Source organism: Malaclemys terrapin, chromosome 18 (genome assembly GCF_027887155.1).
Source record: "Malaclemys terrapin pileata isolate rMalTer1 chromosome 18, rMalTer1.hap1, whole genome shotgun sequence".
In the NCBI taxonomy this organism is placed as follows: Eukaryota; Metazoa; Chordata; order Testudines; family Emydidae; genus Malaclemys; species Malaclemys terrapin.
Genome location: NC_071522.1, coordinates 2764887 through 2777338, shown reverse-complemented (window position 1 = coordinate 2777338; position 12452 = coordinate 2764887). Strand labels below are relative to the sequence as shown.

At 38.5% G+C, this 12452-nt stretch overlaps 1 protein-coding gene across 2 annotated transcripts in view; it reads left to right on the top strand.

Moving 5' to 3' along the window:
• Positions 1 to 8479, top strand: part of SLC6A4 (solute carrier family 6 member 4) — a 39005-nt gene extending 30526 nt beyond the window's left edge. For both annotated transcript variants that reach the window (XM_054008540.1, XM_054008539.1), the window contains exon 14: positions 2278 to 8479. In XM_054008540.1, the coding sequence (XP_053864515.1) occupies positions 2278 to 2352 (75 nt within the window). In that variant the 3' untranslated portion in view covers positions 2353 to 8479. The remainder of the gene's footprint in view (positions 1 to 2277) is intronic.
• The last annotated feature ends 3973 nt before the right edge of the window (positions 8480 to 12452 follow it).

Below are 12452 nucleotides of genomic sequence, written 5' to 3'. Positions count from 1 at the left end.
GTCCTTCTTGAACGTCGAGTTCAGCAAAACTCAAACTGTCTGAAAACCAGGAACTGAAGAGTTAAGGTACACACCCACGCTACCTTAACTCCCTCTCCTCGGTGCAATGCCTCAGTACACCCATAGCACATGCTCACACGCTCTTTGCACAGTACTCCACAGGAACTACCTACACGTGCCCAACACTGACTCCATCTGCTAAATTTTACAACCTCTTCACCCTTATGCACATGATGCCACCTCACACTATGCTTTCACTTACTCATCATTAAACCCACAGACCACACATCTCCCACCTAGATGCTGAGAATCCCCCTGGTAAGAGGATCCATGTGCCCACTGCTACATAACACAGAGCTTAAATAAGGCACACTGGATCTTTCAAGGTATACATGGACCTCTTTCCTCAGATTACACACATGAGGGTTAGGGAAAAGGGCCATACACACACCAAGAGGGGGCACAAAGCCCCAGATTGTCTCATATTACAATCACAGCTCTGTCAAACTCTCCAACTAACCCTCCCCTTTCGATACTGCTATACCTAACACAGCGAATGCAGCTGGAATGCACCCAGGCAATTCCCAGGGACTACTGCCAGCTCCAGGGCCGCAGACTACAGTTGTGTGGGCGTGAACCTTAACTCTGTATTGCCTGGTTTTCAGAAGTCTGAGTTTTACAGAACTCAATGTTCTGGAAGGGCACATGATCCCACTGTAACCTTCATTCTGTGTTAGGTTTTTTTGGTCAATGAATATTTAAGATGGTTAAGTGCTGAGAATTAGTGTTTGACTGGAATAATAAACATTGGTGAAATGCTTTAAGTTCTTGGATAAAAGGCACTATAAATGTGCAAGATAGCAGTAGTAGTACAGTGTGATGAGTGTTTCGCCAATTACCCTGATTTAATCACAACAAGGTTGATCCTTGCATGGATTACTTCTGAATCTGTTTTGGAAGGGGCAGAGGATGGTAGAAGATATGAACTGCTTTGCTCTGACAGTCAGCCCACAAAGGGTTTTCTCAGGTTTGGTCTACACTAGGATAGTAGATCAGTAGAACTATTTTGCTCAGGGGTGTGAAAAATCCACACCCGATAGCGACACAATTGCACTGATCTAACCCCCAGTGTAGACAGAACTAGGTTGATGGGAGAATTCTCCCATCGACCTAGCTAGCCCCCCTCGGAGAGGTGGAGTACCTATACCAGCAGGAGAAGACCTCCCGTCAGTGTACGTAGCATCTTCACTGAAGCGCTACAGTGGTGCAGCTGCAGCGTTTTAAATGTAGACAAGTCCTCAGACTTTCAGCAGTAGCAGGAAATATGCATCTCTGCTGGTCACTACAGAAGGTGAAAAATTTTATTGTGGTTAGAACAGGGGTTGGCAACCTTTCAGAAGTGGTGCACCGAGTCTTCATTTATTTACTCTAATTTAAGGTTTTGCGTGCCAGTGATACATTTTAATGTTTTTAGAAGGTCTCTTTCTATAAGTCTATACTATATAACTAAACTATTGTTGTATGTAAAGTAAATAAGGTTTTTAAAATGTTTAAGAAGCTTCATTTAAAATTAAATTAAAATGCAGAGCCCCCCGGACCGGTGACCAGGAGCCGGGCAGTGTGAGTGCCACTGAAAATCAGCTCACATGCCGCCTTTGGCACGCGTGCCATAGGTTGCCTACCCTTGGGTTAGAAGATAGAGGCCTAGCAATATATTCCAAAGAGGTTCAGTCAACTCTAGCCATAGGCTGAGGAAGCAATACTAGTTTTCACCTAAATCTATATAGACACACCCTCCTGCTTCCTCCACCACAAAAACAAAATAGAAATATACACAACCACCAAAACCATCCATCCCATGTTTTACACAAGATCCATCGCCAGCCGGGATGGACTTTGGAAACTTTAATTATTTATATGTAAATATCCATTCAGAAGAGATATGCTCAATAAAGTTGATCGTATTTAAGTAAATGATCCCGAGGGCATTAATGCAACAGCTCTGTAAATTAGCGTGGATGCTACCATTTATGTCAACTAAAAAAAAATATAATAGTTTGTACTTCTGTAGCACTTTACATCTTTAAAGTGCTGTACAAACCAACTAAGTTTCACTACACCCATGTGACGCAGGTAAATGTGTGTCTCTTCTAAAGGTGGGTCAGATTTTTCTTTAAGCTAAATCCTTTACAGTGTCCCTTTTCAAGTAACTGCAAAGTTCTACCTGAAATCTAAATTTGCACAACTTTCATCTAACATGTTTTTTCTTCTCAACAGCGTATTCTAAAAAGCATTACCCCGGAGACAGCCACAGAAATTCCCTTTGGGGACATCCGCATGAATGCAGTTTAGTTAACATTTTTGGGGGGAGGGGAAAAGGTGTAAAAGTTTAACTTTTCCCATGCTCCCCAACCCTCCATATTCCCCTTTCCAAAGAATTGAGTTTCCACTGAGCCAAGGAATGGGTGGGTGTTTTCCATGGAGGCCCAGACAACGGCAATGTGCATCTGAAAATTGGTACCTCCAGCATACAGATCCAAACATTTCAACAAAATCTGCTGCATACTTCAAACCAGACGAGTTCACTACTGAACTGATTCATTCTGAAAACATGAGGATGTCTGTATGGGAGAGAATGCATAAACCACTATAGGATGAGTATCATCCGTTAGGATTAGATTTAGAATCTCAAATCTGTGACAGTACTCCTGTATTTTTCTCAATGTGATCATTTGTACTGGACCATGTTGTATTTGCTTCTAAAGATCTCATTGCTTAAACTGAGTTGAAAAATACAGGAAAATAGTTCTGATAGCCATATATTGCCTGAGTAATACAGAATTTTATTGCTTAAAAATAATAGGACCCTCATATCCTTGTTTTGCTGTGGAGTAGGCAGAGAAAGATGTAGGAAACAACCCTGAAAAGCACTATGGATGAAGACTGTGTCCAGTTGCACACACAGTTGGTAGCATTATTCCCCTTCCTTCTTTATACCACTTACTTTTTTGCACTTTATGGACCATACCAGTTTTCATTAGTTATTTCTTGCATAACAAGCACTCCACAAAAGAATGATTTTTAAAATTTGGGACTTCACAAAATGCTCAGCCTCTTCTCTATTTTCCTCTGGTACCAGTTATACAAAACCCTCAGCCCATCCAGCTCTTGGTCATAGGTCAGCTGGCAAATGTTTAAGTTGTTAGCAATTGCTACACTCTGGTGCCATCTCCCTGTCTCTTTTAGCTGTATATTCATGACAACATTTTACAGACAGACTTAGCTTATTTATTCCTTTAGAAACTAGCCCAGTGGTGAATTGTTTGGCGGTCAGATGCTAGAGGTTGGACCATCAGAGCTACATAGACTTCTTTTACAGCTTTTTATGGGAATCAAACTGTGGTTTTTCCTATTGTTTCCTGTTGCAAAACTAAAGCTTAGGGGAACACTTTATACTGGTTGGCACAAATATCAAGTCTAAAAATTTTTACAAAATGTCACGAAAATTTACTAGCTCATGTACTAAATCAGCTCATCCAGTCTTTATCTGAAGAGAAAGAGAACGAAAAAACAATGCTATTTTATTCACTCTGGGCCAGTGGTGAGTATAATTCTGCAAGGATGAATTCTAATAATAAGTTGATATATACTTAATTGAGGTATTTAATTGCAAATTAAGTTCTACATACATTTAAATTCATAATAGTCTATAAGTACTTATGCCTGTCAAGCCAGAGGGTAGGTTAAACAATGATTACTTTTGAACTCAGTTGCATTTGCCAAGTGAATTTCAGGACCATGGAATGACTAAGCAATTTCCATATAACTGCATAGTTAACCCTATGCACTTAACATGCAAGTAAAGGAAACATGTGTTATACTATTACCCTGTCATTAAAGCCCCACCAAATTTTATTATGAAACCTATCACAACTGAAGCTAAAATAGAACATAAAATCTCCTTGTACATCATGATTTGCCTATGTTAAAAATGAAGAGATTGCCATACAAGAATTCATGTAGACAGGCATCAAGAAATTTCTTCTGAAAGAAAAAGCTTACACTGAAACATACTACAAAGAACAGACCATTTGCACAGAGGAGTGCAACCATGAGGTTTTTGCCTTTTGAATACTATACCATTTTCATCTTCTCTCACAAGACTTTTCTACTTAGACACCCACTTCAAATAATGTCTATTACACTTAAGCCATAGACTTAAGACCACTTGTCTTGTAGGTCTCTAGCCCAACTCATTACACAGAAATAATTTAGAGTGATGACTGATTAATTCTGACTCAACTGCTGACAAAGGCTTACTAGGACCACACAAGTCATTTCTAAAGGGAATAATGTCTCATAGTGTCATGAGAAAGATAAAATGAATCCATGTCTCACTGGATAATGACATGCAAGGAGTAACTTAGCAATTTACCCCTCATGTATATTTAAAAACAGCTTCTAAAATTGACTTAATTTTGAGGGGACACACACATAGCATATCTGCAGGATTTGAAGAAAAGTTATTTAAAATATGTCATGGGCTATTTTATAAAATGTATAAAAACATCAACAATTTAATATTCAAAATGAAAACTGACAAACCAGAAATTTAGAAACCATTTGATAAATTGTCAAAAGTTCAACTTTTCTGTCTTAAGTTTATTGCTGAAAATATACATATGAAGTGACAGGGTGGGGGCAAGCAGGATAATTATATATTCCCAGCATCTAATTTGGGAAGGAAGAAGTCTGACTATATCTTCTCTATTCTCCCTAATTTGTGTCCAGCCAATACCAGAACTGTGAAGTGTGTGTTTGTTTTTTTTAAATGGATACATATTCTAAGCTGAATTGTTGCCTGAGCCAATAACTTTCCTGTTCCTTGCTAGGCTCATTCAATGACAGCTTTCCCCAGCCCAAACAGCACTGTTTAAAAAGGGATTTTTCCATCTCTACTTTCTAACTTTCAGTAAATCCAGTTGCAAACACTCCTTCAACAGACATTTGGCTGTCTTCTGTCAGGAAGGAGATGGGGGTGGCTAGGTTCAGAAAGAGCATTATCTTCATTGAAACCAAAGTTTTCTTCCCAAGCCCTTGTGCAGAAATTGAAACTCAGAATGAGTTCTGGTGGAATAATAATTTTGCAGAGTAATAACAGCAGAAGTCTCTGCTTTTTAGTGGGAGGTGGAAGAGTACTGGGACTCTTCAGCAGTAACATTATGGTGCCATGTTACAGCTTTATAGATGTAACTGCAATTGCAAAATAAAAAAAAATCTTCACTTGCATTATTTAGACAATAATACACAACAATCTGACTTTCTGGGTGGTTACAGCACAGAAAATTGATTCATTGCCCCAGAAATACAGTGTTTTCTAGAGGACTAGGAGACAACCAGGAAGTCTGGAGTTTAAAAACAAGGCCACTGACCCACTGTGTAACCTTGGGCAAGTCATTTGTTTTCTCAGACTCAGTTTCCCAGATGAAAAATTAAGATAAGCCTGCTTGACTGTTTCACTGGAGTTCTGTGAGGACTGATGCCTTTTACCACACTTTAAAGGTGAAAAGCACTGTAGACATGCAAAGTACTAGGAGGTAATTTTCTAGAACTACAGATTATAGTTCATAATTAGTGTTACACATTTTATATGCTGTAAAAGGCAGATGGGCTGAGCTGTAAATTTGCTGAGCATTACTGACAGGCCTAGAACACTATTTGCTGACAGCCACTCAAGAAGTCCTACTCCCTTCTAGAATTTTTCCTCCAGTAACCAGTAAAAGTCTTTTAAAAGTTCCTATAATCACTAACGACAGTATCAGCTGTTTCCTTTATTGCTTTTTCAAATTTGAAGGAAAACTAGTGTAATTTAATTACAAAAAATATGGACCTGATCCCACAGCATAATCATATCAGCTTGCACAAAGTGAATGTAAAATGCTACCAAATCAGAATGGCATTCTTTTGCAGGAGCTTACATGACTACATAAGGTGCTAGGCAGTGTGGGATCATGCCCCTTGCCACTAACGAGGTTGTTGATACTTTATTATACTCCAGACACTGGCAGCCTGATTCAACTCCCAGTGAAATCAATAGGATTGTTATAATTGACTTCACTGTGAGATGGATCAGATCCCTAAACTTGAAACCACTGTCTTGGCAATCTGATGAAGCAAACTAGGGCCCTGATTCCACAAAGCACTTAAATATGGGCCTGACTTTAAGCATGCGAATAGTCATCCAGAGACTTCTCACTAACTTAAAGTTGAGCTCATGCTAGGTGTTTTGCTGAATCAAGGCCTAGGACACAAGCATCAGCTTCCCCATTAAAAAGCCTTATTAATCAGAAAGTTTCAAGTTGTTGTAAGGCAAATTCCACAATTAAACAACTGGTTAACTTGGTTACCAGACCATGGTAAAATTAACTCCCAACACATCTTGGAGTCGTTGAACCACTGACTAACTATTGTACTTGTATGCACTATCTAAAGGAAAGAAGGTGTAGGCTAATGTTGGGACAGGTTTAGTTACTTTTTAATCTTTTAATGCCTTCTGAGGAATGAGTAACACAGGCACATTCTGGATATCTAGAATGTCAAGAGAACATTCAGATTTCTGAAGGGAAAAGGTTAATATAAGGTAGGTCCCTTTCTAAAGCCCATGAAACTACTCAGACATGATAGCTGGGAGATGGATTTTACTTCATATAACAAGACAAATCAGAAGTGGTATCACTTTTCTTCTCCTTCCTGGAAGTTCCTTCGTATTGATGATAACCATATGACTCATAGTATTAAAATACTGGGACACAGCACAATCAGCTTAAGTAATTCTATCATTCAACCCACACAACGTGTAATTATAATTAGAATGTGGTAGTACTGCCCATAATGTGCGCAGTGCTTGCCAAGCACAGATGAAAATATAGATCCTGTACTAAAGAGCATTCAATCTTAAAAAAACATGCAGGAGGGACACCCTCTAAATCATTTCCTTTCCTCTCCCTAAAATGATCAAATGTCCTGGGTTTTAAGGGAATGAGTCCATAAGCAGGGGAAGGAACCGAGAGAAATGTTTTCTTTGCATTTATTATCTATTCTGCGTTATGTAATTGCAGAAGTGCACCATGTTCTCATTTACAGTCTTGGGTTTCCATGGAAGGCTGACGACTGGAAATGAAACGTTCTTTAAGAAGAAGAACGTAAATACTGGCCTGTTGAAAACTTTGCTTCATGGAAGTTTATTTGCTGTTGAGTTCATGGTTCAGAATTCAGTTGAGCAATTCTGTAAATACAATACAGATCATTTAAATGATTCTGAGCTCGTCACAAGGAAAATCCATATTGAAGTTTTCCTAGTGCATTCTGGGAACAGGGCAGTCAGGAAGCCTTCCAAAAGTATATTAAAATCCACAGACTTTTCTTTTTCAGTGTAATGCAGATATACCATACACATTATATTTCACTCTTTAAAAGCTGAGCCATCAAGTTGCTTTAGTTCCTGTGAACTTTTTAATTGCAGGTTGGTTTGAGGTTTTTTAAATCCTCCAGTCTTATCACAGGTTGGTTTCCTAACAGTGTGTAAGGAAAATCAGTCATGTTGAATCATCTCTGGCTAGCTTAGAGACAAGCAAACTGAGGCCACGTTGTCTGACCTCATTTATTTTATCATTATTAATACTTTACTTTCTTTTCACATCCTTCTTAAATCATTTATGAGTAATCAACAACTGTCCCTCAGCTCAACAAGTAGATGTAGATACCTGTGTTAGACATGGAACATTACACCTTAGTTCTACTTATGCGACACAGGTTACATTGGATTTGGAAGCATTTCAGGCAAATGGATTCCTTCTCCTACTCCTTGGCTCTTCCTACCACATAACTAGAGCCACCAGTAAATAGCACACCTTGCTATGAACAGCGATAAGGGAACTTCCAAAACCAGTTTTATCTTTGTGAACTGGGAGTGCGTTTACCTTTCAGACTTTAGTAAGAGAATTAAACTGGAGTTTTATTTGTATATTCCCTCTAACTTGTATATGATGCACTTGTATTAATTTATGCAGTTGTTTAGTTATGAATGTTCCAAGCTGGATTGTAAGTCATCAGTATGTGCCTTGTCTTGTAAACTGTTATTGTAATAAATTTAATATCATAATAAATATGCACGTGTCTGACCCACCTCTTGTTGGAGATAAAAGCATGGATTCAGAAAGACACTCGTTTTCCAGTAATAAAATTCAGTTTCAGCAAAAAGCAGAGTACCCACGCAGTTCACTTCGCTGACAAGACTGCCTCAACAAAAGGTGGTGTATCCCCTTAACTGTTTGTATGCTGGCCCATCCTTGAAAACATCACTTGAACTCCACTGTAATAGGAATATTGATGACATTTGTTTAAACAGAATCACAAAAGCAAACTCCTCCACATTTGGAATAGATGCTTAGTTGCTCAATAAACTTGCATATTGAACCAACTCTAAGGTATTTGTGAATTAACAAGGCTTTGCATTTAGATTTTTAAAACTCCTCTTTCATCTCTGTATACGTAAGTCAGATGAACAAAATATCAGGGAAGCAGGTAGACTGATGCTGCTACAGTTGAGCACCAAGGTTTGATTAACGTTTCCATTCAAGGCATATATGCCAGGAATATTAAATGGCACTCTTTTCAGACAATTCACCTTTTGTCTTGATTCAAACCTACTCTAGGCAGGTGCAACTCCACTCACTTCACTGGATTTTAACCCCTCTATAGCAAGAATTTGGCCTAAAGTTGTCAACCACTATCAATATGAAGCCCATTTTTGTTCCCTTTGCATTCTGACACTCAACTCAGGATGCAGAGGAACCTCAAGCTTATCTCCCATTCTACTACTGAACTTTTACAGACAGAAAAGGTGTTTTATTATTATTGATTTCCAAAGGGAAAGAGATAATAAAGCAGATGGAACATCATATTCAGTATTTTGTAAATCACCGTTTGCAGCTGAGATAACCAAAGCCTTGGCAGGCAATGCCTTCTCAAACACACTCCCTTTCACGGAAAATGTTTAATTCATTGTAAACAGAATTATAAAAGGACCAGTTCACACATTTGTTGCTTTTCCCACCCTTGCTACTACTAACATTTCCTCTAACCACTGCGTAGGTGTATAGAAATGACTATCCTTTCTCCCCGGCCTGTATTAAGGAATCAAAACCAGGGTTATCCGAAAGCAAAATACCCTGTTAAACATTACTAAAATATATTGCAATTGGGTTTAGAAAAGGCTGAAGCAATGATTTTGGTGAGGGTTAGGAAAGTTTTCAAAGCAAGAGAGTGCCAGGTTTGGCAGGGTAGATAAGAGAGAAAACTTGGTGGCTAAGATGAAGGGTCAGAAGATAAGGTACTGGGGCCTCTTTTGGCTTAGCCTAGGGACAATCCAACTGAAGGCACTGGTGGTTGGCCACACCACTCTCTAGTTCAGTGCAGTCAGACTGATAAAACAGCTTGTGATTTCCCTGTAAAATGTAAAAGCAGATATATCACCAATATTAAAACAAGCAAAAACCAATTCAGTTCTGAGAAACATTTTATGGCATGTTGAAAAGGAGTACCGAAGGTTCTGGCATCATTTCCCAAAACTGACTAGGACAATAGTGACTCACCAGCTGTTCCCGAACATATAGTAGATAATGTTTTCACCCCTCAACTCAGAGAGCTGAGGTCACACAAACCACAATGTGAGCCTCCTTGATGAGACATTTTTAAACTTGACAGATTCACCCATGTCAGTGCAACACTTTTCATCATCCTTAGCAGGAAATGACCAGTTCACAAAATATTAGGAAATTAATTCTCTATTTGAGGAAGCTCTGGAGTTTGAAAGAATTGTATGTGATACCTCTAATTGTGTGTTGCAGAGCTTCATGATTGGAGTATACAAACCTGTTTCCCAGCACTTCAAAACAGTAAGGGATATTTACAACAATAGAGCATTTCCTAACCTTCTAATCAAGCACTGATAGATGAATTGCAGGGCATTTCCTGAGGATTAAGAAGCAGTGGTCCAAACTGCAGTTGAGCGATGCCTTGATGGTATTAATCCCTGGAAAATGCCTTGTTCCAAATTCTTTGTTGCTACTATGAAAACTAAGTGCACAAGGAACACAGACTTAAGGATATTTTATTGTTGATATATTTACCCACACAACTATATAGAGCATTTGAGCATTAATGTCTCCGATAGTGGACAACTGTACTGCCCAAATCATATTTCGGCGTTCCATTCATTTGTTTCATAAGTCTCTGACATGCCTCACTCACTAGAATTGTGCCTGTACTGAACAAGAACAGAAACTGGACCAGGGGATGCAGGCAAGTACAGGAAGGATTATGGTATTTAACATAACCTACTTTTTTTTTTTACACCCTAATTTTCAGAGGCACTTTATATTGAGTTTATAAATCACTTCAAATGTTACATCTTTTTGCATTAAAGATTCATTTGGCACAATGCCATGTTCAACTTCATAGGCCCCTAATGGCACGGCTAAAATCTAATGACATAACTAGAGAGCACTAAGACAGATAATCAAAAGGAGGAATATCATGAAGATTTCACCATTTCTTCCAAAAATTATCCTCGGATTCCCTTGTTCGTAGTTACTAAATATGTGGAAATGAATAGGGCCTCAACACAAAAAATTAGGGAAGAATGTCTAGAAAAATGTGTACATTTCAAGAGGGAAATTAAGATAAGATTTCTGTAATGTTAAACACTGAGTAGCACGGCAGTGTAAAACTCTGATTCATCTGACATCCGCATGTTATGCATATATTGGTGATGGCCTGTTGTATGTAAATGGACATATTCTATGGGGCTGTCCCAAATAAATCTGAATTTGGTCAAAGATACTGCAGAATTAGTCAAATACTCACCTATATGTAATCCTTCAGAAAGCTGAACCCGACCTTTTTTCTTTTTAGTTTTAAATCTGCGTATGTGAGTTTAGTGTTGATGAATGATGCTGGAGTGACAGCTGTAGGAGGGAAAGATTCTCTTTATCCACATAACAGGTATAGAATGGCCAAGCTTCCTCACATTGCCCCATCAGTGTGTAGTAGTAGGAGTCCACTTAAGACCATTTTGAAGAGAGGTGAGAGGATAGGTCAGTTTCTGTGTCCATTCAATACTTGGCCTCAGTGTTAAGAAAGCTAATAAAAGTGCAAGTTAGTGTTAACGATGGTAGGTTTTGTGAAATTTATTTCTGAGCACTGTTGGCATGTACAGGGCTTGCATTTAAAATAGACAGTATAGTCAGGATATATAATATACTAGCTGACCAATGAGGTCTAATCTCAAAATGGTGCACAAAAATCTGACTTTGATGGACTGATTATTACTGAAAGCCTTCAAAGATGTAGGATGTGTTATCAAGGGACTGTATGAAGAGTTGTTTGGTCGATAAAAATGGAAAACTCTTCAAAACATAGAGGGAGAGGAAAAAATAAAGGGAGCAGGTAAGAAAGCTTGGGGTGAAGCAAAAAGAAATGAGAAGAGAGGTACATGCAGGGGCAGACCTGCTCATAGTCCTAAAATTGGAGACCATGAACATGACCTGGATGAGAAAGGTTACAGGAAGCTACTGCAGGGATTTTAATAGGTGAATTAAATGCTCTCTATCCCATCACAAATCCCCTGATTCCAAACTGATAACCACTGATAAGAGTTTTACAAGATTTCTTTTTTTTTTTTTATGTCCTATTTTAAAGCATCTCTGGACTTGAATCTGCCTTCCCTGAATACCCAAATCTCTCCCTGAAGCCAATGGCAGCTTTGGATCCACAAGGAATGCAAAAATCGGGGCTTTTTTTCGGGGGGGAGGGGAGAATAAATAATTGTAATGAATTGGAAAAAGATACAGGATCAGACAATGGAAAGTCATGGACATATTTCCCTTTTGGTTAGTTATAATTTCACCCCAGATATCTTGAGTCAGTTACAGACTGATTAAATGGCTTGTCGGAACTCAATCCCATTCTAATATAGAAAAACCCTTGTCATGGGTATTGTAAACATACTCTAAATCTCAGTATCTTGGCCATATAATTTAGCCTGAAAACACTCAAAGTAATGAGGCTCCATGCAAGTGGTCAGCTGCAATGTTTACTAGGGTTTTAAAAAATCTGTTTTTAAATTACAGGAATGCAGTAAAATTATATCTAGAATGTCTAAACCATCTTTTCAGCCCCTTTGAAGCCTGAGTTCTTGATGCTGGCACAGCCACTGTTAAGTAAAAGATATACACTTTCCTGGAAAAAAGTATAAAAACTACCAGGAGGATTGCTGAAAGTATAATTTAAAAATATGATCTTTGCCAGATTTCCTATTTGCCAAGTTACGGTTTAGAGTGACTGTTCTATAAACCCCTGAAAAAATGGGTTTATTCTGGCAAGTTTCACAT